This window comes from Martes martes, assembly GCF_963455335.1.
Source record: "Martes martes genome assembly, chromosome: 17".
Lineage (NCBI taxonomy): Eukaryota > Metazoa > Chordata > Mammalia > Carnivora > Mustelidae > Martes > Martes martes.
Genome location: NC_137905.1, coordinates 3,671,291 through 3,698,448, shown reverse-complemented (window position 1 = coordinate 3,698,448; position 27,158 = coordinate 3,671,291). Strand labels below are relative to the sequence as shown.

Genomic DNA, 27,158 nt, shown 5'->3' with positions numbered 1-27,158 from the left:
GCCCCAGCCTAGGGAACCCCAAAACTGCACTGACCCTCAGAATGTCCCAGCCTCCCAGGCCTGCCCCGCAGGGCTTGTCGGGACCATGGCTTTCTGTGGGCGGGGAGGTGCTTGTGAATGACTAAGTGAGGGCGTGAGTCAGGAAGGGCCTTGCCTGGAGTGTGACAACAGCCCCCCAGCGGCCCTGACCCTTCCCTGAGCTCCCTGCAGAGGGCGAGCCTGGGCGCCCGCATCCCTGCCGGCCCGAGCATGACGCAGCAGGGGCCGCTGCCAGGTGCTGGCTGTGACTGGCCGTGGGGCGATCTCGCCCCCCGCAGGGCTGCAGCGCCCGTCTGCCCAGGGCCAGGCAGGGGCAGTGGTCCCTGGGGCTGTGCCTCCCCTGACCCCACCCCGTGAGCCCACCTGGAGGGTCCTCCTAACTCAGGTGCGCGGCCGGCCCACCTTCTCTGCCTCGCACAGTGCACACACCATGCCTCTGCCCAGGGCAGGTGTCTCTGGGCTGTCCCTGCGTGGCCTGGGGGCCCCGGCTGGGCAAAGGAATCATGGTGGGCCCCGAAGCCTCTGGGACCTATTCCTCTCCCTACAAAGTGTGTCAGGCGTGTAGTGTTGCCACCCTGGACCCCACGGGGTGGTAGAGCAGCCTTGCCGAGGGGGCATCTGCCGAGAGCACTGGCCTCGGGGGCGGGGGCAGTGGGATGTGAATTTCTAACACTCCGGGTCCAGGGCCCCAAACACCACGGGCGCCCCTGCCTGGCTTCCTTCCCTAGCACTTCTTGGCTTTCTGCCTCGTCTTGTCGCCGGCTTGGCAGGCGGGTCTGGTTACTGCCAGGCCTCGGGAGCTGCCGGAGCCCGGGTCTTGTGCCCGAGCCCCAGGGAGGCGGGGCGCGTCCCTCCCTTGGCAGAGCGTGCGGGTGGGACTCTGCCCCCCAACGCTGCCGCCACACAGCTGGCCCGGTGGAGCAGGGCGGGGCTTCCCTGCTGCCCCCCGAAATCTCTTTCAAAGAAAACAGCCAAACCAGGGAAGGCAGGATCTGGCCTGGGACGCTCCCCGCGGCATGTCACCCGTGCACTGGCATTTCCCCATGGGTATCTGTGGCCCCATCTGTCTCCAAGCACAGGTGTGAGCTCGCGGTGGGGGGACCTTCTCCGCCGGCCCCTGGGCCCTCGGTGCTCTGGCGGCAAGAGCTGGAGGGCCCGGGAGGCGGGAGCTGGGGAGGCCGCGTGTGCCCCCGACGCAGGGGTATGGGGGGGAGGGGGGAAGGCTGGGTGGGCGAGACGGGTCTGACCGGAGTAGTGCACCAGGGGGCGACGCCCGGCCCGGGGGCATTTCGCATGGCAGGCTTCCCCTGGCCGTGGTGACACGGCGCCGTCTTGGCCCTGTTGCCTTCCCAGGGCTCCCTCTGCCTCGGTGCTCCTCGCCCCTGCCGCTGCTCGCCCCCCCCCCCGCGTTGCCCCCACCACATTGCCCCCAGCTGCCCGAGCCCGTTGTCCTCACCAGCCCCAGTTCCGCCCACCGGCCAGTAATGGGCCCCTGGAAACGTGGCTCGTAAGAAAGACCGGCGCCTTGTCTTTGCCGATGTGGGTTTACGGACCGTCGTGTGTGCGAGATTGGGCCCAGGACCGTGCCGGTGGCTGGCGGCCGTGAAGCGGGGTGAGGACTCGGCTGGCGGGCTGGTGGGGAGACCCCCGGCCTGGAAGCAGGTGTGCGGGGCCTCCTTCCCAGCCCCTTCTGCCCAGACCCATGAGTCGTCGGAACCGTGGCCCTCAGCTGGGCAAGGACTGCCTGTGCCCCCCCCCCCACCCCCGCTGTCCCCACTGTGCCGGGCTGCGGGACGCCCTCGCCTTCGATGGCATTTGGCCTCCGTCACCTACACACTTAGCTTCCCAGAAGGCACACACCGTGGCTGTTCCACTGGGCACGTCCCAGGAAGGCGACTCTGCGACCGTCCTGGGAGTGGCGTCCGGGTCACTGCCTGCTGGGAGGCTTCCTGCGGGCCCCATGCCCCTCAGCCTCAGCGAGCAGAGCGCGCCGCGCTGTCGGCCAGCCTGCTTTCTGGGTCCAAATGGTGTTCGCCCGCCAGGCCTGGGGGAGGAGAGGAAGTGGGGGGCAGGGCACCCCGGGGCTGTGGGGCGCTGGAGGCTGGCCATCCTCTGGAGTACAGCAGCCTGCGCAGGGACCTCCCGAGATGGACCTGGGACGGAACAGACTGCAGGGGCGAGCAGAGGCCCTGGCAAGCAGGTGTACATGGGGCCCTCGGGGGGCCCCCGCCCCCCCCCCCCGGTTGTGCTGTGGGTCCCGGGTGGATGCCTGCCCTGGTGGAAGCCAGAAAAACCCGTGCTGGCATGGGGCCCGTGCCCCTCGTGCCCTCCTGCACGAGTCTGTCCCTGGGGTGCTGCCCCTCCCAACCCTGCCAGGCTCGGGTGGCCTGGCCCCGGAAGCGGGCCTCCCAGGAAGACGTCCCAAGGGTCCCTTTCTAGGGAGACTGTCCCCTCATGTCCCTCTGTCATCAGTGCTGAGAACCCTAACCGGGTGCAGAGTGAGGCCCGGGGACCCCGGCCGGTGTGGTGGGCTGGAGGGGTGGGTGGGGGTCCTGTAGCCGGGCACGGAGGCTCCCGCGGCGGCGTCCGGTGGGCGGCGGGTCCTTGTGTTGGTGGCCGACTGCATGTGTGTCAGGGAGAGCGGACGGCGTGGAAGGTTTGCAGTTTGGTTTCCAGGCTCCCCCGCTCCCGTCTCCCGAGTCTGGGGTCTCAGCTGTTAATTACACGTGCCCGGCGGCCTCGGTGCTAATCCTCCAAGGCAGACAGCAGAGGTGACAGCGTGCACTGCCTCCTGTCATCCCTCGCTGCCTGCACCCGCGGACGGGCTCCTGCCGTGTGCCTCCGGTTAATGAGGGCGGTCACAGGAACGGGGTCGCGGTGGCCGCGTGCTAATTGTGGGTGCGTGGTCAGGGATCGATTACGGGCTCTGGCCGGCCAGTGATGCCGTCCCCCCCCCCCCGGGGGGGGGGGAGGATGAGGTTGCTAATTGTCAATGGCCTCCCAGTCCGAGTGCACCTGGGCCCCCAAGCTCCCCCTGCCACCTGGCCTGGTGATTAGAAATGAGGTTAATCTGGAGAGGCGAGTTAATGGCGTGAGGCGGGGCCCCTTGGTGGGGGGCTGGTTCTGTCAGCTGCTGCGGCTTGCGAGGCCCCCCAGGGCTGTTGCGCTGCAGGGCTCCGAGCTGTGTGGGCCGCCCGGTCCATCTGCCCAGTGTCTAGAGGCCGCAAGCCTGCTTGGCCTTTGACCCCAGCTTTTCCTCCAGCTCTTGGTGGCCTCTGCCTTGACCCTGGGTGCTCTTGGCCTGTGTGCGTTTTCCTTCCTTCCTGTTCTGGCTCCAGAACACACACAGTCCTCTCTGCCCCCGTGGGCAGACGGGCCTCCCAAGGTGTGGGCCTGGCGGCCGAGCGTGGGGCTAAGTGGGAGACAAGCCGTGAGTGCAGGAGACCCAGCAGCCCTCACAGAGCCGGGTGGCAGGGGGTGGGGATCACACGAAACAAAATGCATCTCCGCGTACAGGGGAGGGTTGCCGGCCGCGGAAAGGAATGGGAGTCCTGATGCCCAGGACCACACAGACACGCCATAAAAACCAACTGAGTGAGCGGCCGCCGGTGCTGAAGGTCACATCCGGTGGGATCGTTTAGAGCAGCCTCCTGGAATGGGCACATCCGTGGACTGAGGGCTGGGGTACCGGCCTCCTTTTCAGGGTGATGGCCATCCCTCCGTGAACTTGCTGGGGCCAGTGAGTTGCCCTCTTGCGGTGGGGCGTTTTGTCATGCAGGGATCGCCTCTGAGAAGCCACTGCCACCCAGAAAGGAGGGCCGCAGAGTGTTCGTGGAAATGCTCTTTTAGGAAAAAGATCCCTTATCTGGTGTGTTGTTGCGTTTTGTGGTTTGTTTGTTTGTTTGTTTTCAAAAAGGCAAAGTGGAACTTTTATCAAAATCCAGATAATCTCCCGGAAGGCTCAGGGATCGTTGGCACGCAGGGGGCAGGCTCTCCGTGATCAGGAGACGGCCCCCGCTGTCACTCAGCCCCTGGCGGGTGGGACTGGCTGCATTCCGCCGACCAGTCTGCCTCCTCCTTCTGTCTTTGCCCCACGCTGCTGGTGTGACCCGGCCCCCCCTGCAGAGGGCGCTGCAGCCTGGGAACCGGCCCTGGGTGGTCTCTGCTGCCTGCAGCCCCCTTGCTGGCTGCCCTGTCTCTGGTGGGCGTTGGCCCTGTGTTGCTGGGTGCATTCCCTGCACCCGGGCTGCCGGCCTGGAGAAGGTGCCGCCCGTGTGCAGAGTTGCACAGACCTGGGCGAGGGTACAGGACTCACCACCCTGTGTCAGCCGGTCAGCGCGGGCACGGTCCCCCAGCCCCTAAGGGCCGGGCTAGAACCTCAGGGAGGTCACTTTCCAGGGTAGGTCAGGTCTGCTCACGGACTGGCTGGATCCGCCTGTGACAGCCCCCCACCCCTGCCCCGGCCGCAGGGGACCTGAAACCGGCTTTGGGTGCAGAACGGCATGGTCACCGACTTGGCCAGATGGAGCTTTTCTCAGGGCCATTGGCCCTCCCCTGGCAGTAATGATCTCTAACCGGGAGCTTCAGACCCGCACCCCAGCTAGCGGGCAGCAGAGCTGGGCTTGGTCTGGCCGACGTGGGGTGGCAGGATTCTTGGGGTGGGGGCCGTTCTTGCTGTCTAACCTGGGGACTCGGGGGTCACAGCAGCCCTAGAGCAGCTCCGTGGGGGACACGCGTTCCTCCTTGATATTGCCGATACTGGGAGCAGAACGTGCTGCTGGGTTGCTCCGGGGTTTCCCCTGTGGGGTTGGGACTGGGTGTCTCCACGGGGCTGCCTTGTACAGTTGTACATGCCGTGGACAAGCCTAGGGAGTCCTGTAGAAGAGTCCTGGACAAGAGGGCCTCGCTGAGGTCAAGGCTCTGTCCATGTCGCTGGGGCCTCCACGTCCAGCTGCTCTGCTTCCTGGCGACGCTGCTGAGCCAAGCCACGCTCGGCTCAGGGCCCTGGGGCAGGAAGGATAGGCGGCCCGCACTGACGACGCCTTGGCCACCGGGGCGGGGGGCTTTCGGCGCCCCCTTCCACGCAGAGGATCCGCCCGGTAGTGTGTGTGGCCCCCGGAGGTGGTGCGGAGGCACGGTGAGGGTCCCTCGGCCCGCGGGAGCGAAATCCGGGGCCACGCGTACGCGTCGGTGGGCTTCTCCTCCCGTGGGGGTTGTCTTTGCTGACCCTGCTTCCTTTGCCCCCGCCCACGGGGGGGCTCTTGCTGACAGAAGGTGCCCGTAGGGACCCTTCAGAAGGGGCAGCGTTTGCCCTTTGGCGGGGCATCTCCAAGCCACTGCTTGTCGTCCGGCTCGGCTGGAGCCCCTGGACCTCCCTGTCCCCCCGCCGTGACCGTAACCAAGCGTGTGTTCCTCGCCCGCGACTGTAGCTGTTCTCACGCTTCCGGATGAAGTGGGGTCCCCCCGGGGTCCGCGCCGGTCTGGGACGGGGGATTGGGCTGCATGAGCCGGTGTCTGTGGACCCACCACGGTGTGGTCACGTGAGGGGGTTTCCTTTCCCCCCCCACCCTGAGTGCGGGGTGGGCGGGTGGGTGTGCTGCGGACTTAGCCAGGCCTGGGCGGGGCTCTGGAGGACCTGGACAGTGCTGGATGCCCCTGGGCCAGGCCCTGCCTGCACTCCAGCTGCCCACAGGGAGGATGCCCACTGGGGGTCCAGACCTGGGGAGCCCAGTGTGCCTGCCTTGGTCATGCTGTGCCCGTCACGGGGGCAGCAGCCACTGAGCCGAGCAGCTGGCCGGCTTGGCCGCACTGGGGAGCCCCAGGGCGCTTCCCTCCCCGCCCCAGGCCCTGTGCACCCGCCTCCAGGGGGGCAGACAGCGGGTGGGAGTGAGGCTGGGCTCCGGGTCTTTATGGGGGCACAGAAGTGAGCCAGGTAGCGGTGATGGTTGTATGACTCAGAATGTGCTGGAAACCAGCGACCTTTATGGTTTCAGTGGTGAATTAAAGCTCGGTTTTTAAAACTTAAATCGATCACAGTTGATACCTAAGGAAAAAGAGGAGCCTCCTATGGCCACTGCTCCCGGTCCCCGCCCTGCCAGGCCCTCCCGTGACCCCTCCGTCCGCAAGCACACGGAGGGGTCAGGGCCCTGTTCGGAGCCTGGGGCTCAGGTCTCCATCAGCGTGGGGAGGGGCTGCCCTTCCTGCCCACCCTGCTCGCGCTCCCGGCTCCTCTCACGCTCAGGCTGGGGCTCGGGTGAGCGGCACCGGGGCCCTGCACCTTGTGCCCTGCTGGTCCCTGGAGGCCAAGGGGCCAGGGAAGCCAGAGACGGGGTGCGGCCCGCGCCGGGTTGGCTGGGCTCAGCCGGAGCCCTCGGTGGGTGTGACCCCCGTTCACGCGGCTGTGCCCTTCCTTCTCCCGCAGGGTCTTCACTGAGCAGTGAGTCGTCCCCCGTGTCCTCACCGGCCACCAACCACAGCTCCCCGGCCAGCACGCCGAAGCGCGTGCCCATGGGCCCCATCATCGTCCCCCCTGGGGGCCACAGTGTGCCCAGCACGCCCCCCGTGGTGACGATCGCCCCCACCAAGACCGTCAACGGCGTGTGGAGGAGCGAGAGCCGGCAGGTGAGCGTGGGGCGCGCGGGCGGCTGCGGGGTCCGTGTGTTGGAAGAAAACGCGACGGTGCCGGTCGGGCGGCCACAGCCAAGCACCGGGCCAGGGCTCGCTCCCATGACAGACTTACTCTTTGGGGGTCTGAGGCCTCTCCTGGGCGTGTAGACCACCTTCTCCCTCTGTCCTCACCGGGCCCTCCCTCTGTGCACGTCTGTGTTCTCATTTATCTTGATGACACGGGTCACGTTGGATCGCGGCCGACCTCAAAGTCGACCTTTGAAAGCCCTCCCAGCATGCTCCCGCTCTGAGGTCCTGGGGGTCCGCACCCCGACCTGGGAACTGGCGGCGGGGGTTGCGGTTCCAAGCATAGCTCCACGGGAAGCACGTCCTGGCCCTTGGTGAGCTGTTGGGGTCGCCGCCCCAGTGAGGATCCAAGCAGGGAAGGCGGCAGCACTTCCGGCTTCCGTTGTAGCTTCCAGAGCCGCCCCCCCCCCCCGGTACTTGGGGCTCCCCCGTGCGGCTGCTGCCCGGCGGCTTGCCCTGCAGAAGGCCCTGGGAGCGGTTCTTCAGCCCTGCCCCGCTGTGTGTCCCCCTCCCACCTCCACCCCTCCAGCAGCCCCCCGGGAATCCCAGTAGCGGGGTCGGGGGGCCGGGAACACTGGTTGGGTTTCCCTCCTGGGTTTTCCTGCCAGGCTCGGAGGGGGTGGGGTCGGGGGGCGGTGCTGGGAAATACCAATGAAACCACAAGAGAGATGGAGGCGGAGAGGCAGGTGGGCACCAAGGCTGTCCCCGGCCCCACCATGCACACACCCCCGTCCTCTTGGTGGGTCTGTCTCTTCTTTCTCTGCCCTGGGGGACGGGGGTAGCCAGCCTCTGTCCACAGAGGGGGTGGTCGTCACGCAGGCCCTGGCCCCAGGTGAGGATCCACAAGGAACCCACCCAGGATCCCTGAATTCCTAGAAACAGCTGTGGGCTGGGACCCTCCTGGGTGTGGCCGTGTGCGCGTCTCAAGCTGCCGTCTGGGCCCTTGGCTTTGTTCGTTGTGCTCTGTGTGCAGTTTGAGGCCGGGAGAGCCCAGGCGGGGCCTGGTGGCCAGACTCCAGCCACAGAGCGGTTTGCAGACCCCAGAGCTGGCCCTGGTTTGAGGGAGGACGAAGGGTCTTCCCCGGGGATTTTGCCTTGGGAGGGGTGCGCTTCGTCTTGCTGTCAGCCACCTGGCGATCCGTCTTGACCTTAGGGCTCCCAGGGGAGGGGGAGGGGGTGGTTCCTGGGTCCTGCCTGCCGTGTCCCAGGCTCAGCACTGGCTGCTGACAGCTGCACGGGCCCGGCCTGTCGCCCTTTGCCCTGCCCCAGAGCGACTCCCTTCCCCCTTGATCCGGCCGGACCAGTGGGCCTCCCACACATCGCCCTCCTAGCTCGCCCGCGCGGCGGGTCTCCTCCCAGGGTCTCCTCCGTGGGTCCTGCCTGCCTCCGAAGCGTTCAGTCACCCCCGAGGACGGGCCGTGATCGATCGGCTCCCGCCGTGTAGCACGGCGGCGGCTACTGAAGCACTCGCGCCGCCAGGGAGGGCGGCGGGCAGGGAACTGGATTAGCAGGTGATGTATGGCTCGTCAGCTCGGCACAAAGGCTCAGTGGAGAGTGTGATCCTTCTGGGCAGCGGAGCTGGCAAGAGGCGTGAAGGCGGGGAGGGGACGGGTCCCTCGCTCCCCCGCCAGGTGGGACTCGTGAGCCCGGCCGTCCCCTGGGTCACCAGGGTCCTGTTTCCCAGGTAGTGGGGGCCGCAGACGACAGCGGAGATGAAAAATGGTTTATTTTCAAGCTAACAGGGCCTGTCCTGCCCGCCTGACCGGAACTCTCCAGTCACCGGAGAATAAAGGATTCTCCTCCCTCCGGTCCTCCCCCTCGTCCTCCCTTCGTCTGTACCTCTGGGCCTGCAGCCGCCGCCGCTCAGAGGGGAAGCTGCCCCCAGATGCTCCTTGACGCGCGGCTCTCTGCCAGGGCGGCGGGAGCCTGTCGCACTCTCGGGGGGGCCGGGCCAGTCCGGGCAGCCTCTGTGCGCCCCCGGAGGGTGACCTCGTCCCAGGGGCCTGCCACGAGCCTGGCAGGCCTCCAGCCAGACGGAAGGCGCGTGGGTCTGGCCCGTTGAGCCCCGCACCGCTCAGCCCCCGCCCGTCCACCTGCCCCTCCCCCAGGTCCTGCCGCGCGTGTTTTCCCTCTGCCGGCGGCAAAGTGCCGTCTGGCCCAGCCGCCTTCAAGCTGGGCTTTGTCCCGCTGAGGGGAGAAGGGGCTTCTCAGAAGGGCGGTGCCCTCGGGGGCCTCCTATGTGGCAGGGGCTGCCCCGGGGTCTTGGCCTTGCACGGGGATTCTGTACACGGAGCCTGGTGCGCGTGCGACCAGGCGGGGACCCGGTGTGCCAAGGGCTGCCTGGCTGGAGCTCCTCCCCAGAGGGGGTCCTCGGGGAAGGACTCCGACCGGGGGTTCGGCCACCCTGGGTTGATGGTCTCCTTGGCTACTATCCCTGTCCAACGGTACGCCCTGTTCCGTCCATCCCAGGCCACAGCCACGGGGCCTTCTCCATCCCGCGGCGGCTCCCGTGGGGAGCAGGGCGCTGCTGCCAGGTGGCGTGGGGCCCGCGTGCCAGCGGATAGGCCCGTGGGACGACCCAGCAAGCCCCGGCCTGCACTCAGCCCCTGAGACGCCCGCGCGGGCAGGCCACGTGCTGGTTCTCCGCCTGCTTCCCCTTGCTGTGCGCGTCTGTCCCTGTCACACCAGGAGCTGGGGCTGTGACTGGCCCCTTGACAGATGGAGAAACTGAGGCACGAGGCAGCAATGGGTCTCCTCTAGGGTCTCCGGGACCGGATAGGAGCTCGCCCTGCTGTCCACACAGGCATCTGCGGGACTCGAGGCCAGGCATGGGCCCCTGTATAGAAGTCTCTGGAACAGTGGGAGGTGGGAGACCTGGGCGGCTTGCTCTGATCCAGGCAGGCTGTTGGTGCACATGCGTGTGCCCCCTGACGCCTGCCCCGCGAACGCCCCTTCAGGGAAGGGCAAGCCAGAGCTCGTGAACCTGCGAGGACCCCGCCGTGAGCAGCGGGGCCGTGCCAGCCTGCAGGCGGGAGCAGATGTGGCCGCTCATTAAAAATTCCAATCAGCGGCCTGTCTCCTTCAATTAATTATCACGGATGTGTCTCCTGGAAGGCCAGGGAGGGGGCGGCGGCGGCACCGGCCAGGCCCTCCTCGGCTGCTGCCACGGCCCACCCCGCCTGGTCCCTGGGCCCGTGGCTGCTGCTGGGGTAGTGGGGGGTCAGGGGTGCGGCCGCAGCAGCTCTGCTCTCCCCCACTCCTCCCAGCCTTGCTGGGCGGCCTTGGACCCGGCAGAGCCTGGAACGTGGGGTGGCGAGTAGGGAGCAGGGCGTCTCCTCCGGGGACTGGGCTCAGCCGCCAAATGTCCGGTGTTCCTCAGCCTGGGTCTCCCTGAGGAGACCGTCCAAGGGTCGTGGTCCCACCTTGTCTTTAAGGGGTGCTTGGTGTTTTGTGACGGGGTGGACAGGCCGGGTTTGACCCCCCGAGTGCCGCCTGCTTTCCTGCGGCCCCGGTTTGCTCTCCGCTCAGCAGGGGCGGCCGGACCTGGGGGCAGGGGCAGGGCGGGGTGGGGGGGTCGGTCCAGCCAGGAGAAGGGAGGGCCTGGTCGAGAAGCTGCTGGGGCCTGGGGGAGCCCGTGGCCACGGCCTCAGAACCCCCGTGGCTGAGGTCAGGCCTGGGCTGGTAGTGACCTCACTTGGGCTGGGAAGGGCTGTCGCGATGGTGGAGGCTCCTGCCCTGCCCCCGACTGCTGTGGACGGCCTCTGAGGCTGGCTGCTCGGCTCCCTTCAGCCGCGGGCATGACAAGAGCAGTCATGGTTGTAGGTGGTGTGTGTTCCCGGGGCTGGACCCTCCTGTGGTCCCTCTGCGTGGCCACAGGTGGCTGGCTCTGCCCTTGGCCTTGGTCGGGTCTCCTCTTCTTCCCCCTCCCGCCTTGAGCAGGCCCCTTCTCCGGTTTCCCAGGCTCTGCCTCCCCGCTGGGCCCCAGCCCACCTACCGTGTGTGCAAAGGTGGCCCCACACAGGTCCGGCCAGTCAGGGTCCCACAGCTGCCTGCTGTGGCCGGTGCCAGGACCACCCCTGGGGGTTGGCAGCGGGCTGAGACCAGCGCATTCTGCCCGGGGGCCATGCCAGCTTCTCGGCTGCGACTCTGCGGGCGCCAGGGGGCCGAGGTGTCTGTGATGTGCGCTGGCAGCTGTCAGCACAGCTGCCACTTCGGCCCCTGGGGGTCGCCTGTGCCTGCTCGGTGATCCGCGGACGGTGGGGGGCCCGGCTGGCTTCGCTGCTCCCTGCTGCAGAGCGGAGCGCGCTTCCTGCGCCTGCTGCCACGACACCGACCTTCCCGCGCTGGTGACCCCGTGGGAAGGGCAAGGGGGGCCCCGCTCCGTGCTGCGTCTGCTCACGGGCCCTCGCTTTCACGGCCTCTGCAGCAAGACGGGCTTCCACGCAGCCCTCCTGCCGCGAGAACCCGTGTCCTCCCAGAAGTAGGGGGACTGCCTCCCACGTGCCCCACGGGGATGGGGTGGAAACCTGTCGGGAAAGCACATCTTAGACCATGCCCCAAAACACGAGCCTCTCTGGGTCTGGAGGAGGCCCCCGCCCCGCAGCCCGGGCCTGACCCGGCGCTCTCTGTCCCCCAGCAGGACACCGGCTCTCGGGGCAGCAGCAGCGGGCGGGAGCGCCTCATCGTGGAGCCCCCGCTGCCCCAGGAGAAGGCGGGGGGCCCAGCCATCCCCTCACACCTGCTCAGCACCCCCTACCCTTTCGGCATCTCCCCCAGCTCCGTGGTGCAGGACTCACGCTTCCCACCGCTCAAGTAAGTCTACAGGTCGGGGTGGGGGGGGCGCGTGTGCTGGGGGTTCCGGATCCCGGAGGCTCTGGCGGCAGCGCCTGGCGGTGGGGCTGCGCTAGCTGAGGCCGGGAGCCCCAGATGGTGGCGGAGCCCCAGGCCCGCGGTCCCGGCTGTGCACGTCCACGCTGAGGTGCTGGGCGGCTCTCCCCACTGCCTAAGCCCCCGGTCGGGGCTTTTGGAGCCACGGGTGCCTCCGGGCTGTGGGTGGCCTGAGGAGCCATCGCGGCCCACCTCTTGTTTCTGCAAGTCACCTGTCCCCAGAGACCCCCCATGCTGGCGGGGGCGTGCGGGCAGACTGGCCCGTTGCCCGGCCCGGTGCGGGAGCTCTGCTCACCCCAGTCCTTCCCGCGTCCGTCCGTTCCCACTGCAGCCTGCAGCGGCCTGTGCACCACGTGGTGCCCCCGAGCACAGTAACCGAAGACTACCTGAGGAGCTTCCGGCCCTACCACACCACCGAGGACCTGCGCATGTCCTCCCTGCCTCCGCTCGGCCTGGACCCCGCCGCCGCCGCCGCCGCCTACTACCACCCCAGCTACCTGGCCCCGCACCCGTTCCCCCACCCAGCCTTCAGGTGCGGCCCCCCACTGAGTCAGCCTGGCGTTCTGGGGCCAGGTTCCATGCCTCGAGCAGCCCCCGGCCTTCCAAGTTAGCTGTAGGGGTTCACCCCTGGCGGGAGCCCCCTCCCCCACCCCCACCGGCACCCGTACTGCCGCTCCCGCAGCGGCCGTCTGTTCGGCTGCGTCACTGGGAAGCCCCACGGGAAGCGTGTGCCCCTCTCCGCCCTGTGCGGGGACGCGCCAGTCCTGGCCCGACGCATCTGTGGACCGTGGGCTGCTGCTCCCGGGGCGCCTGCGATCGAGCCTAAAAGCGTCCTGGCTGGGCTTGGGGCCTCACCGTGGCCTCTGTCCGCAGGCCCTTGGTGGCGGCTCCCCGCCTTTCTGCCCTGGCTGCGCGGCACCTTCAGAGGGGCCTGGCCGTGGTTTTCTTTAACTTTGGGTCTCACTGGGCCCGATCTTCTCTGCACAGGATGGATGACTCGTACTGCTTGTCGGCCCTGCGGTCCCCCTTCTACCCCATCCCCACGCCCGGCTCCCTGCCCCCCCTGCACCCGTCGGCCATGCACCTCCACCTCTCCGGGGTCCGCTACCCCCCCGAGCTCTCGCACTCGTCCCTGGCTGCACTGCACTCAGAGCGGATGTCCAGCCTCAGCGCCGAGAGGTAAGCCGCATCCTGGGCCGGGGCGTCCCTGCCCGCGGGCTGCAGCGCGGGGTCAGGCTGGCCCCCGTGGCCTTGGTCTGCTTACCTGGGAGGTGGGGCACGGCTGGTGCCCAGCAGCTCCGTGGTCCGTCGCCGGCCTCCTGGTGCGAGCGTGCGGGTAAGGCTCGGGGAGCGGGTGTGCGGCTTTCAGTCCGGGGGACTCGGAGTCTCTCGGTGACTTAGTCCACGCGTAGGCCTGTGTCTGCTGTCGCGGTGCCAGTGACGGTGCCGGTCCCCCGGCAGCAGCGCCGCGGCCGTCACCGCCTCCTTCTCCTCGCCCGCAGGCTCCAGCTGGACGAGGAGCTGAGGCGCGAGCGGGAGCGGGAAGCGGATCGCGAGCGGGAGAAGGAGCGCGAGCGTGAGCGGGAGAAGGAGCGCGAGCGCGAGAAGGAGCTGGAGCGCGAGCGGGAGAAGGAGCGGGAGCGGGAGCTGGAGCGCCAGCGGGAGCAGCGGGCCCGCGAGAAGGAGCTGCTGGCGGCCAAGGCGCTGGAGCCGGCCTTCCTGCCCGTGGCCGAGCTGCACGGGCTGCGGGGCCACGCCGGCGAGGAGCGGGGCAAGTCCTCGGAGCAGCTGACTCCGACGCGCCCAGGTACCGCGGGGCCCGGGCATCCACGGCCAGGAGTGGGGACGGTGGGTCCGCCAAGGCCGCTGCGCATGATGGCAAAGTGCAGCGAGCACTTTAGGAAGGGAGGGAAGAGTTTTGAGTGTTTTTTTTTCCCTTTGCCTTAAACGTACCTCGTTCCACCGTGAGCGCGTTGCAGTCAAACTTAGCGCTGGCTTGTTAACCGGCTGGCCTGAACCTGGGGAACCCTGTGCGCTCTCTGGGGCTGGTGCGAGCCCACGCCCGCACCCCAGCGGGTCCGATCTGGAGCGGGGGGCGCCCCAGCCACCCGGCATCCCCGGGGCCCCCGGGGGCAGGCGGCGGTGGGAGAGGAGGGGGCGCGTGGGCCGGGCGCGGACGCTGGCGCTGAGGTCCGGCAGCAGCGGTCTGTCCCCCACAGAGAAGCTGAAGGAGACCGGCCTGCAGGCCCCGAAGCCCGTGCAGCACCCCCTGCACCCCACGCCCGCCGCGCACCACGCCGTGCCCGGCCTCCTGTCCAACCACAGCATCTTCTCGCTGCCGGGCAGCAGCGCCGCCACGGCCCTGCTCATCCAGCGCACCAACGAGGAGGAGAAGTGGCTGGCGCGGCAGCGGCGGCTGCGGCAGGAGAAGGAGGACCGGCAGTCACAGGTGTCGGAGTTCCGGCAGCAGGTGCTGGAGCAGCACCTGGACATGGGCCGGCCCCCGGTGCCCACGGAGGCGGAGCACAGGCCGGACAGCGCCAGGTGGGGCTCGGCGGGGCCGGGGAGTGCCAGGGAAGGCCTGGGAGGGAGGGTGTCTTCACGCTTGGATCGGCTCAGAGCCAGCCAGCATTTATGGGGCGCCTGCAGTTTGCACCACCTCCTGAGTGCTTTCACTTGCTACCAAGGGCTCCACCTGTGACCGGTGAGGCCCACAGAGGTGCTTGTCCCTCAGTGACAGCGCAGGCCAGAGCCAGGGCCTTCCCGCACAGCCTGGCTTCGTCCGCACAGGGACAGTCGCGGCGCCTGGAGGGGGCGAGAGAGGCTTTGATCCTTACACCCGCTCTTGCTGTGGGCCTCTGTTTTCAAGCTGAAACGTTTCTTTAATAAGAAAGGGGACTACGTTTAATTTTCATTCAAATAGGAAATTAAGTTTATTGCTGTTGCAATAATACCCGTTTCCCAGCCCCATTCTGGGATCCCCTGGGAGGCCTTTGTGCACGTCCTTGGGCCCCCGTCCTCCACTTACAGCTGTGCCCGAGCCTCCCCACTGCCACCTGGTGGTCTGGCTGTCACCTATAGCATCCCTACCCCACCGTCCACCCCGCAGGGCTCTCTGCCTGGCCATTCCTCAGGGACAGGGGATGCTGGCCTCAGTTTCCCCAGCTGTCCCCAGCTGTGCACAAGGGAGGCCAGGCAGGAAGATCTTAATGTCTGGGATGCTGTCTGGGTGGAGAATTTTCCAATGTCCACATGCTCATCGCCTCTTTCCTTTAGCCTTTGGCCAACTGCCCTGGGCGCTGCTGGCCTGGTCCACAGCCCTGAGCGGCATCCGCTGGGTAGGGCAGTGGCAGGGGTTCACTTGGCTGATTTTGCTGTGAGGTGGTGTCCCCACGCCGGCGGGCGGCACTGCCCACCGCGGCCGCAGCGAGGGTGTCTCTGCTGCTGACAGTTCCTCTGCTTCTCTGAGGCCTTTCGGAGGCGAGGTCTTGTCTGCCTGAGAGCTGACCTCTGCTCCTCCAGGCTCCTCGCGCCCGGGGGCCTGGGAGAGCATCCAGCACAGCCCAGCCGGCCTGATGAAGTCTGGGCATTCTGGCTTCACGGGAGTCTCTCTCTGCCCAAGGCCCAAGGAGCCTGGTACCGCTGTCCCCAGTAGGGGCAGCCTCTGCCTCAGGACGTAGCAGCCTCAGGCAGGCCGGGGCACTTGGGGGGGGGGGCGGAATCTGGCCCCCAGCCGCCCTCTCCCGGCCTCCGTGGTCCCCACAGCAGCTGGCCGCACACTCGGCCTCACAGCAGTGTGGACCTGACCTCTGACGGGCCCGCGTGTTCCGAGCTAGAAAACCACCTCGTGCTCGGCTGCAGTGCAGGGAGTACTTACTCTGCTGACGGCTTTCGCTCTTTGGCTGTTTAGTTAAGGACCTGTGGGTTCTTGATACGGTGGCCGGTTGTCTCTGCTGGTCAGCGGTGCAGTGGCCTTCGGGGGTGTTCTCCTGGCCTGCCTTTGGGAGTAACTTGGTGGCTGTGGTTCAGTGCCTGCCCCTTGGCCAGGCAGGGGGAGCTCTGGAAGCTATGATAGAGGCGAAGAGACCTACCCGATGGCCAGTGCCCTCCCACTCCCGCCCGAGTGTGCGCCGCTGCGCTCCCCCAAGTGGCTTGGCGCCGTGGGGACTCTTTGGGTGTAGCTGCTGCTTTGGGGCCATGTGGGGTTGTTGGTCTTCTCCCCCTCCCAAGACTGTTTATTTGAGAGAGGGAGAGGGAGGAGGAGAGGGAGAAGCAGGCTCCCGCAGAGCAGGGAGCCCAGCATGGGGCTCATCTAGGACCCGAGCCAGAGGCACACATTAGCCCACGGAGCCACCCAGGCATCCCAGTTGCTGCTGTTCCAATGGGGACCGCTGGGGTTCGGCAAGAACACAGAGCCACCCTAGCTGGGACAGTCACCTCAGAAGCAGATGTCCCCGTCCCACTGGCTGGGCAGACACCTGGGAGAGAGGAGAGCAGCCCCTGGGAAGGCTGCCCTGCCCTGCGTCTGTCCACTGCTTGGCACATGCGGAGGTGCCAGTGACAAGGCCACACCTCTGCCGTCAGAGACGTGTCCTCTCCACAGGGGGTCTCTCCACAGGGGGTCTCCCCACGGGGGGCAAAGGTCTGTCCTCATACGGAGCTCGCTGGGTGTGAGGTTGGGGCGGAAAATGGGAGCAGAAGCGGGTCTGGCCTGAGACCGTCTCTGTCCGCGAGCAGCGTCCACCTCTGAGCTTCGGTGTCCTCTCAGAAGTCGACACCTCCCTGCCTCCAGCTATGGGCAGGGGAGCTGGGGTCTCAGTCCAGCGCCGCGTGCCGGGCGGCTGCTGTCGTGACCGTCGGCCTGCTCTGCTCCTTCCCCAGGCCGGGACCAAACCGCCCGGAGCCGGGCAGCCGAGACCCCCCGCAGCACTTTGGCGGGCCCCCGCCGCTCATCTCGCCCAAGCCGCAGCACCACTCTGTGCCCACGGGCCTCTGGAACCCGGTGTCCCTGATGGACAGCAGCCTGGAGCCGCGGCGGGCCCCGGAGAGCCACCCTCTGCACGGCCACCCCGCCCCGTTCGAGCCCAGCCGCCAGGCCGCCGTCCCGCTGGTGAAGGTGGAGCGCGTCTACTGCCAGGAGAAGGCGGAGGAGGGGCCCCGGAAGCGCGAGGCCGCCCCCCTGGACAAGTACCAGCCACCCCCGAGGGAGGCGGGGGGCCTGGAGCACCAGGCCTTTCCTCACGGGCCCGGGCCCTTCCTGGCCGAGCTCGAGAAGTCCACGCAGAGCCTTCTGGGCCAGCAGCGGGCCGCCCTCCCTCAGCCCGCCCCCTTCGCGGAGCTGGCCGGGCCGCTGAAGCCGGGCTCGCCCTACCGGCCGCCCGCGCCACGGGGCCCCGACCCGGCCTACATCTACGATGAGCTTCTGCAGCAGCGGCGGCGGCTGGTCAGCAAGCTGGACCTGGAGGAGCGCCGGCGGCGAGAGGCCCAGGAGAAAGGTGCGGCTCCCCGGCCACTCGGACTTCCTGGGACGGGGGTGGGGGACAGCGGTGCCAGCGCCCCCCCCCCCCCCCCCGGCCGGGCTGCCAGCCGCCCAGGGAGTGGCTTCACTGGCTCCTGTGTCGCTCTCTTGACTCCTCTGCTGGGGAGGCAGACCTGGGGTCCCTGCCGGTCCTGCTACAGCGCAGATCGGCCAAAAAGCCAAACGAGAGCTCTCTGGAAGGACGGTTCCGCAGACACGCACGATTGATGAGTGATGAGCAGAGCTAACGAGGTGGTCTTACTTACTAATAGTGTAGCGTGACAGGGCAGGAGGCTGTTGAGAGAACAGGCCTGGGCCCCGTGCGGGCTCCTCATGGGGGCCGTCATCCTTGGGGAGGGGTGGGCGGCAGGTGGGCGTGGGGCAAGGCCCCGGGGGCTGCCCAGCACGGTGCTTTTCCCCGGCGGAACTCAGTCTCTCAGCTGGAAGCTGCGGCCAAGGCCAGGTCTTCCCAGCTGGCTCTAGGCCAGATTCGGGGCCGGCAGGTATTTTTCTCCTCCACTTGCCTCTGGGAGAAAGGAAGAGGGGATACTCTGGTGCCCTTGGTGTAGGGGTTCTGCGGTCCTCTGCATCTGAGTCTCTGTGCGTGCTCTGTGCCTTAGGGACCTGAGTGTGCCTGTCCCCTCCTGGGTAAGGGACCCAGATGGCCACAGTAGGAGGGAGTGGGTGTGCACGCACAGCTTTGGGTTGCCATGGACACAGCCCAGGCCTGTGGGACGAAGGATTCCCTGCAGAGAAATCACTGTCCTTTCGGGCTGTCTCAGCCTGGTCACTTGGGGTCCAGAGGAAGCCGAGCATCTGCCTCCTGCGGCCTCCATGCCCCAGCCCAGCCGCTGTCCCTGTCCAGCATGAAAACCCTAGGACTGGGTTTTAGCCCCCACCGGGGCTAAAAGGAATCTGGGCTTGAGGGCGCTTAGAGAGGCCGGCCAGGCTTGGTCTGACAGGAGCATCTGTACGCAAGTCGGGGGGCCCTGTGTGTGCCCCGCCGGAGGATGAGGCTCCTTGCCCAGCCAAATAAATCATTCTCGCCCCCAGGGTACTACTACGACCTGGATGACTCCTATGACGAGAGCGATGAAGAGGAGGTCAGGGCCCACCTCCGCTGTGTGGCTGAGCAGCCACCACTCAAGCTGGACACGTCCTCCGAGGTATTGGAATCTGGTCGCTGCTGCTTGGGGCTGTGGGCTGGGCTCCCGGTGCCCCCATCAGTGCCTGCTTCCTGGCTTCCCTCCCGCTGTCCTGGGCAGCCCCGCCCTTTCTGGGACTCCCTGCGTGCCTCTCTCCTGCTGGTGGCCGCTGTCTGGGTGTGCTCACTGTCGGGATCCTGCTCTGTGGCCCGGTGCCGAGTGGGCCATGGCACATGGGCTGCGGGCACCCAAGGAGGGGCCCCTGGGACCGTGGAAGCATGCCACTGCCCGAGGTTTCAAACTCATTTATTCTCTTTCCCAATCTAGAAGCTAGAGTTTTTGCAACTTTTTGGCTTGACCACCCAACAGCAGAAGGAGGAGTTGCTGACCCAGAAGCGGAGGAAGCGGCGGCGGATGCTGAGGGAGAGAAGCCCGTCGCCCCCGACGATCCAGAACAAGCGGCAAACGCCCTCCCCGAGGCTGGTGCTCTCCACCCGCTACAGCCCCGACGAGATGAACAACAGCCCCAACTTCGAAGAGAAAAAGCAGTTCCTGACCATCTTCAACCTGACCCACATCAGCGCCGAGAAGAGGAAAGGTAGGGCCGGTGCGGGCCTCGCGGGCTGTGGTCGCTCTGCGGCCACGGGCTTCTGGAGAGGCAGGGCCGTGGGCTCCCGGTGGGATCGGAAGGCACTTCATCCGGGGCTCTCTTCGCTCCATCTGGCCCCCTGCGAGGCGGCCGCATTGCTGTCACAGGCCTGCCCCGTGTCTCTCTGGCATCGACTTTCTCTCCATCCCAAATGCAAGTCCCCCTCCTTGGAGCACATTGCTCTCGTCGCTTCGGTGGCCTCTGTGTTGGGCCTGCTTTTGTCCGCTACTCTTGTCACTTGTCAGACCTCCTGGCACCGGCGTGGCAAGCGGAGCGACCCCCGGGCGCAGGGGCGCATCGCACCTTCCTGTGGTGGCCACTTTCCTCTTGGGGCCGGAGTGGCCCGGGGCGCTTCGTGTTCCCACGGCCGAAGGCCCGGGGCGGCCGGGCTTGCCCTGGCAGGTGCTTCTGAGGCCGTAAGGCCGCCGGGGCCGCGTCTTGGGGCAGGAGCCGCGGGGCGGGAGTGGCGCGGGACTGGTGTGCTCTGAGCGCATCTGCCATCCGGCTCTTCCTTGTGCTCCGCACGCTTGCGTAGCGTCTGTGCGTTTGGGTGAGAGCTTGGCCAGTCCGGGTGCTCGGTGCACACTTCCAGGTGCAGCCTGCGGACACCGAGGCGGAAGCACTGCCGGTCCTGGGCTGGCTCCGCTGGCGGCGTTAGCGGGCCGGAGCCGTTTGCGTTCGGCCTTCAGCCAGTCTAGTGGGACCCGTGCGCCCGTGAGGCGGGGACGTGTCGGTCACCCGCGCCGAGGCCCGGGAAGGGTTGTGGTCAGTCTGTAACCAGCGTCTTTTTGCCTGACCTAAGCCCTAGAGGAAGGCACTGTGATGCAGGCACTCGGGGTCGGGAACGAGGGCCACCGCCACGGGAACTCGCCGTGCTGGGCGTCATGGCGGGTCCGGCCCGTTTCGGTCAACGGCAGCCACCCGGGGACGTGTGTTCGCGGGCCGGGCGCGGTGGGGCGGAGGGTGCGCCTGGAGCCTGTGCTTCCAGGGCTGCCGCTTCGTGTGGGGCCCTTTTGTGCACGTGAGCCTTAAACACGAACGCCGCATCGCGAGTCAGAACCCGTTACTTTGCTGGGCACACGTCGTCGTCTTCGGAGCGGGTCTGGAAGGCTCTGTCGTAAGGGCTGAGCGGAATCTGGGCTCGCTCTGAAAGGCGGGCTTCCTCCTTTCAACACAGCCTGTCCCCTCGCTGCTCACTCTGTTGCTCCTGCTTTGAAGGGCTCGTGCCCGCCAGCCAGGGCTCAGCAAGAAGCCTGCTCCCCAGCGACCCACCGGTGTTGTTAATCTCAGGCTGCTTTTCTCATAGACAAAGAGAAACTTGTTGAAATGCTCCGTGCCATGAAGCAGAAGGCACTGTCCGCAGCAGTGGCAGACCCACTCAGGAGCTCTCCGAGGGACAGTCCTGCTGTCTCCCTGAGCGGTAAGGCCCAGGGCGGGAAGGACAGCCCCTTCCTCCGCGGCCGCCTGGGACTGTCCCGAAGGATGCCCAAGGTCAGAGGCGACCCCTCAAGGTCTTCTTTGTCAGGAATCTTTCCTCCTGGAAGCAGGGTGTCTCTCTCCATCGCGCTCTTTCACAAGCTCCCCGCACGGCTGGGCAGGCTGTCCTCGGGACAGAGCAGGACAATGGGAAGGCAGGGCCGGGAGCCGACGGGGAGGGTCCCGGCTTCCGATGGGCTGTCTGCGGTCGCTCGGTGCCGTCACAAACGCCACCCGGCCGGGCCTCGGAAACCCCAAGCCCTGGATCCCGGCACGCGCTGCTCCCGCCCTGCGGCTCCTGCCGGCCAGAGCTGGCGCTCTCTGGCACCTCCGTCTCGCTTGTTCTGCCCTGCGGGCCTCTCCGACACTTGCTTTCACACCTCTTCTCTCTCTCTCTCTCTCTCTTTCGGCTTCGGTCACATCTTGCTGCGCTGCTCAGTGGAACCGGAAATCTCTGTGGTCCGGCCCTGTTCCCAGATCCTAACGCGGTCTCTCTCACCGGGTTGGGGCGCGTTAACATCTCCCTTGCGGGTGACTTGAAGCGACGCGCTGCTTCCTTCAGATTCTCTTTCTTCCCAGCTGCCTTCCCGGGGCGCCGTTCAAGGAGGGACTCGCTGCTGAACGCAGCCCCTAGCTCCGACCGCGCGTTCACGGACGCTGAGCTGATCGGCCCCCCGGGTCGTGGTTCTCCGCGCTGGGTCTTTATTGCGCGTCAGCCCTAGAGGCCAGCGTCTGCCCGTTCACCCGCCGCTCTCACTGTTGTCCTCGCTTTCTCTCTCCAGAAGAACCAGCCACGCAGCAAGCCTCTCTCGAGACGGAGAAGCCTGTGGGTGTCGCTGCTTCCTTGTCTGACGTCGCCAAGGCCACAGAGCCCGGGAGACTGGAGCAGCTCCGGCCCCAGGAGCTGTCGCGGGTCCAGGAGCCAGCGGCGCCCGGCGGTGAGAAGGCCAGGCCGAGCGAGGCCCCCGGGGGCAAGAAGAGCCTGAGCCTGCTTCAGCACATCCGCGGCCCCGCGCCCAAGGACGTCCCCGTGCCGCTGTCGCACAGCATCAACGGGAGGAGCAAGCCGTGGGAGCCCTTCATGGCGGAGGAGTTCGCACACCAGTTCCACGAGTCTGTGCTGCAGTCCACGCAGAAGGCCCTGCAGAAGCATAAAGGTACTGAGGCCGCCTGTCCCTCTCCCGCGCCCGTGTCACCAGAGCGGCCGGCGGGGCTTCCTGGAGCAGGGGCTGCACCCGGGGGTCGCCCTCAAACTTCGGCGTGCACGAGGCGCCGAGAACGCCCCGTGGCTGGCGGGTGCCCAGGTGCCGCTGCTGCCACTGGTCTGCCGACCCCAGTTCAGGAGAAGTTAGCAAGGGATGTCCTCTGAGTTGTAGAAGCCCTGGGTTTTCGCAGGGCCGGTCTCAGGCACAGGGAGGCTCTGTTCCTTCTGGACCGTGAGCTTTCCCGGCGTTCCCGTGCACGCGCCCCTGGATCTCCCCGCTCCGACACCCGGACCGGCAGCTGTTCGTTCCAGCAGCCTCCGAGGGCACTTTGTGGGACACTCGGGCCCCCAGATCCACTCCCCTTGGACATTTCCGTGGAAGTCCCCAAAGGCAGGAGAACAGGGGTCGCTACGGCTCGTTCTCGCTGAATCAAAGGTTGAAACTGCCTGAGAACGCCCGGTGCTTCGGTAACGACCGAGGGTGACGTTCCGTGTGCGCCGGTAGCCAGGAGGAAGGAACGGGCTAAAGGGCGGTGGTGGTCACAGTCAGAATCAGGAGGAGTTTTCTTGACTGGGTGTTGGTCGCGGATGTACTTGAACGAGTCCGGCTTTTCAGGGAGAAAATATTTTGACTAGGTGACCAGGTTAAATACCCCTGCCCTCTCCGACACATGTCACGGGCTTTCCTGGGGACTAGGACACGTTTTTCCTGCGTTGTTTTACACCAACCTTTTCCTGACAGTACACTGGATGGTTTCTTCAGGACTTTTTTTTTTTTTTAAGGTTTATCTTTTTTTTTTTTTTTTTAAGATTTTATTTATATGACAGAGATCACAAGCAGGCAGAGAGGCAGGCAGAGAGAGAGAGGAAGGGAAGCAGGCTCCCTGCTGAGCAGAGAGCCCGATGCAGGGCTCAATCCCAGGACCCTGGGATCATGACCTGAGCCGAAGGCAGAGGCTTTAACCCACTGAGCCCCCCGGGCGCCCCAAGATTTATCTATTTTTTAAAAAGAGAGAGGCAGGGGGAGAGGGAGAAGCAGGCTCCCTGCTGAGCAGGACCCCAGATCACCACCTGAGCCTAAGGCAGACGCTAACAACAGAGCCCCCCGGGCGCCCGCACTCATCTACTTTGGAGAGCGACGCGCAAGCGTCAGGGCAGAGGGAGAGCAAGAAGCCCGGCCCAGCCCCGAGCCCCACACGGGGCTTCATCCCAGAGGCCCAGAGTCTACAACCTGAACTGAATCCAAGAGTCGGATGTTCCAACAGCTGTGCCCCCCGGGCGCCCCCTCCTAAGGATTTTAAAGCCTTCTGTCTCCTACCAATCCAGGCCCTGTGGGGCCATGCCACGGGGCAGTGCCAGCCTCATCGAACCCGGTCCTGGCAGCAGCCAGCACGGGGCATGCCCGCAGCCTACAGGACTGCACTCCCCGAGAAGGCGCTGACTGGTGTCCGAGGGCCAGCTGCAGACCACGTTCAAGCCCCATTTCCTAAGACAGGACACGGAGTGCAGTGTCGCTTGGGGATCGGCGTGGCTGAGACCACACGCCCATTAGGACTGAGTGGAGGAGACACGGGGCTGTTGGGGTCGTTGTGGCTCTCTGACCTTGCCCTTAGGTGCCGTGTTCGACCTCTGGAGGGCACGGGCCTCTCCGTCCTCCCTTAGCAGAACCGCCGTCGCGCAGAGTCCCGGCGGCCCGTGACGAGCTGCTCTCTCCCCGTAGGGAGCACAGCCGTGCTGTCTGCCGAGCAGAGCCACAAAGTCGACGCTTCTGTCCACTACAACATTCCGGAGCTGCAGTCCTCCAGCCGGCTCCCTCCGCCCCAGCACAACGGGCAGGAGGCCCCCCCTGGGAGGAAGGGCCCCCTCACACAGGAGATGGACCAGGACTCGGAGGAGGACGAAGACGACGGAGAGGAGGATGAGGACGAACCCCCCAGGCGCAAGTGGCAAGGGATCGAGGCAATCTTCGAGGCTTACCAGGAACATATAGAAGGTACGTGGGGGAGGGGCCGAGGGCCATGGGAAAGAAAGTAAAAGGAAGCAGACTGGACCCATCCATGTGGGCTCTCCCTGTCAACCGCGGGGACTCTACGTGGTGGCACTGACACTCCGCATTCCTGGGGCACAACTAGGTAATTTTCATCAGCTGCCCCGCCTGTTTCCAAAACTGTTCCTTGGGCTTCTGCGGGTGCCCCAGTTTATAGACTGGAGGCCACGGTCCCTGGAGGAACGTAAGTGGCTGCTACCACTCAGTAGGGCAGCACGGACCTGGGCCACGCTGTCCGTGCTTGCTGTCTCCATCGCGCTTCTAAATGTTCGGATGGCCTGTGGCTACACACCAGGGTCCTGAAAATGGAAGGTTTGTGAATTTAGCTGAGCCCTAAATAGTGAGGCCTGGTCACTGCCCCGGCCTGCGTGCCGGGCTAGTGCTTTGTGCAGGGGGGCGAGCCCTCGGCATTAGCCGCCGCACCCCTTTCCTTCCGGGGCCTAGTGCTTCAGGCTAAGGGGCCCTGGGCAGGGGTCACAGGGTCCACGTCCTGTCCTTGTGCTCCTAGCACGCTGGCTCCTTTCTCTGGTCCTCCGTTTCGAGAGGCGTCTGGCTTGGAGGCGGCGGTGCTGTGACTTTGGTGGAAGGGCGGGGGTGAGCGGGGCGCAGAGTCACGGCCTCCCGGACTCAGGCCTTCCCAGCCACAAAGGGGTTTTCGTTTTGAGCAGGGAGTGGGAGCCCTCTTCTGCATTTGATTATGGAATGTCCTGATCGTTACAAATCCTTTGAAAAGCTGTTTTAAAACACAGGGAAGGAATGCCTGCCTGTCTGCCCCTGCGCCTGCTTCCTCCTCCGGGAGGAACCCTGTTTTGAACTGAATTGCTCGCTCGGTCCATGGTGTTTCCAAGTGAACCCGTGTGTCCAGAACCAGTTATGGGGCATTTTGTCAGAGTGAAGCGTGTCTGTCCTGTCGGGGTTAGGTTCTCGGTGCCTCGCCGGGAATCCTTCCCTGCCCTGAGGACATGATCCTGTCCATCGTCTGCTGGAATTCTTCAGGCTCTGATTTTGTTAGGCCTAGAATTCGTTTCCATGCTGAACTAAGCGGAAATTCAACTTGGTCTTTCCCCCCTGAACAGTCCGTTACCCTGGTGGTTTATGGGGTGCAGTCTTCACCCCCACCCATGCCCAGGGCGAGCTGTGGCACCCTGCTCTGCGTGGCCGTCCCTGGGTCCCCCCGTGGGGGCACTAGCTCCGCTGCTCTCGGCCCTTGGGGTCCCCCCATGGATTTTAGGGTCACCTTGTTGCAGGAAATTCTTGTTAGAATTTGCAGTTGCACTGAATTTTCAGATTTGGGGAGAGTTAGTATTTTTAATAGCAGTGCTATTTTCTCTATGATTATTGTATTAAATTGTATTAAACCATTTACCACCCCACTCCACCCCTTTTTTTTTTGCCATAAACAGCGTCCTTTTATTAGATTGAGTTGTAGGCGTCAGTGGGATTGTCATGGACTTTTAGTTTCTGTTTTTCCTTATTCCTTACATGGTCATAGCTGGTCAGATCTTCTGGAAATCAAATTTAGTTCTTTTGAGTTTTTACTGTGTCCCACTGCCCTGCCTAGGAACAGCCACTGGGCTACCGAACAGCACGGCACTAATGGGGCTCTTCTCTGGTTTATGAGACTGGGAAGAAATAAAGGTTCTTGTTGGAGACTGTCAGAGTTCACGGGGTGCCTAGGCCCATGGAGGTGACAGCCTTGTTTTTTTCCCTTTTGGTGTTTTCTGACATGGCATGCTCCTTGCTGAATTCGTTAGCACTTTTTTTTTTTTAAATTTTATTTATTTGACAGAGATCACAAGCAGGCAGAGAGGTAGGCGGAGAGGGAGGGAGAAGCAGGCTCCCCGCTGAGCAGAGAGCCCGATGTGAGGCTCGATCCCAGGACGCTGGGATCACGACCCGAGCCTAAGGCAGAGGCTTTAACCCACTGAGCCACCCAGGTGCCCCTCGTTAGCACTTTTAACATTTTGCATCTCTATCCTGAAGTGGCAGGAGATGCGTCTCACTGCCCTGCATTTGCTGTCAAGGTTGTTCCTGCTTCTGTAACTCAGTCGGCCTCTCCTGGCCTTTCACTGCCCTTGTTAAGCTACCACCAAAAAAAAAGTCACTTCTCTTTCCCATCAAGCCCACCACAGGACTGCGGGACTCACCAGGACAGCTGCCCTCCCGGTAGGGGGCTCAGCCTTCCACACCACTTGGAGCCTCTGACCCCCTCTGGTGTGCAGGCATCTGGGACTGGCACAGGGAGAGCCGTTGTATTGCACCAACAGGAAGGGCTTCAGCCCAGAAACACTCCATAGAAGGCACAGATTGGTCCCCGAAAGTCTGAAGTCGCTCCTATTAAAACCAGGCCCAGGATCTTTGGGAAAGGCAATGATCTTCCTAATTAAAATCACTTTCAGTGTCTAGGTTTACTCTGGCCTTTTTTTTTTTTTTTTAGCACCTTATTAAAAGCTTTCATACCTAAGCTTTCTTTTGAAAAATGCATTTTAAGACCGTGAATTTACCCTTAATGACTTCCTAACCTGTGCATCTTAAATAGCCTTTTGACGCTAGGCCCTTTGTGTCCTCACGCCGCGGGGCTGGATTTCCTGTGCAGTGCAGAGGGTCGGGGGCCCCTGTGGTCCAGAGGACAAGCTTGACCGCCTGGGGAGAAGGGCAGCCCTGCCCGGGGCCCCTGAGTCTGGAAAACATCCTGACGCGGCTTATCTTTTCAGAGCAAAACCTGGAGCGGCAGGTGCTGCAGACGCAGTGCCGCCGGCTGGAGGCCCAGCACTACAGCCTCAGCCTCACGGCCGAGCAGCTCTCCCACAGCATGGCGGTGAGTCCCGGCCTACACGCGCCGGGGAAGGGACTGGAAAGCAGCCGGGGAGCGGGGTGGTCTTCCAACACCCCGTGCTGTTTCACCTTTTAAGCCTGTGTTCATCACACGCACCGGAGTTGTGAGGGGTGATGCTGCTTTCTAGGCTGCAGCTCGGAATCGTCAGAGCGGTGGGGAGTCAGCCCATCGGTGCTCCAAGCTGGAGCTGCGGGGGGGTGGCCTGTGTGCACCCCTCGGGGCGGCTCGGACCCGTGTGCGTCTCCCCTGCGGCACTCGCTGAGGACGGGAGCTGAGGGTACAGGAGCGAAGCCGGCCCCGCTGCCCTGTCCACGCCCGCAGCCCAGGCCCCTGCTCTGCCTCCGGCACTCGCACGAGCCGCTCCCTGCCGTCCTGGCCGGCGGGGCCGGGGCTATAGATCTGGGCAGCTGCAGAGCAGCAAAAGTCCCATCGTGTCAGGGCGGGGTTTGAACTCACGGGGGTGAGCGTGAGCGGGGCCTTGTGAGGAGCCAAGGCTTTGGGCAGAGCTTGAACCGGCTCTTCCGGAGACTGGGGCCAGAGCCCTGGCCACGGCGGGCGGTCGGGCGGGGGGGCTCTGGAGCCGGGAAGGCGCGCCTTCCCTCGTGGCCCCCAGAGCGCGCCTGCTTCGCCCCCACCCCCTGCCGCGGAGGGAACGTCTGACCCG

General features: G+C 65.5%; 1 protein-coding gene across 5 annotated transcripts in view; it reads left to right on the top strand.

Annotated features, from left to right (window-relative positions):
• The window catches only part of GSE1 (Gse1 coiled-coil protein), a 389,696-nt gene that overhangs the window by 358,864 nt on the left and 3,674 nt on the right, over window positions 1-27,158 (top strand). For 3 of the 5 annotated variants that reach the window (XM_080827597.1, XM_080827595.1, XM_080827598.1), the window contains 13 exons: window positions 6,461-6,660; window positions 11,369-11,544; window positions 11,951-12,151; window positions 12,607-12,798; window positions 13,122-13,426; window positions 13,839-14,163; window positions 16,501-17,114; window positions 18,191-18,303; window positions 18,610-18,880; window positions 20,238-20,351; window positions 21,190-21,564; window positions 23,332-23,604; window positions 26,373-26,476. In XM_080827597.1, coding sequence (XP_080683723.1) covers window positions 6,461-6,660; window positions 11,369-11,544; window positions 11,951-12,151; window positions 12,607-12,798; window positions 13,122-13,426; window positions 13,839-14,163; window positions 16,501-17,114; window positions 18,191-18,303; window positions 18,610-18,880; window positions 20,238-20,351; window positions 21,190-21,564; window positions 23,332-23,604; window positions 26,373-26,476 — 3,263 coding nt within the window. The remainder of the gene's footprint in view (window positions 1-6,460; window positions 6,661-11,368; window positions 11,545-11,950; window positions 12,152-12,606; window positions 12,799-13,121; window positions 13,427-13,838; window positions 14,164-16,500; window positions 17,115-18,190; window positions 18,304-18,609; window positions 18,881-20,237; window positions 20,352-21,189; window positions 21,565-23,331; window positions 23,605-26,372; window positions 26,477-27,158) is intronic. The other 2 variants (XM_080827596.1, XM_080827599.1) reach the window with 1 other exon arrangement.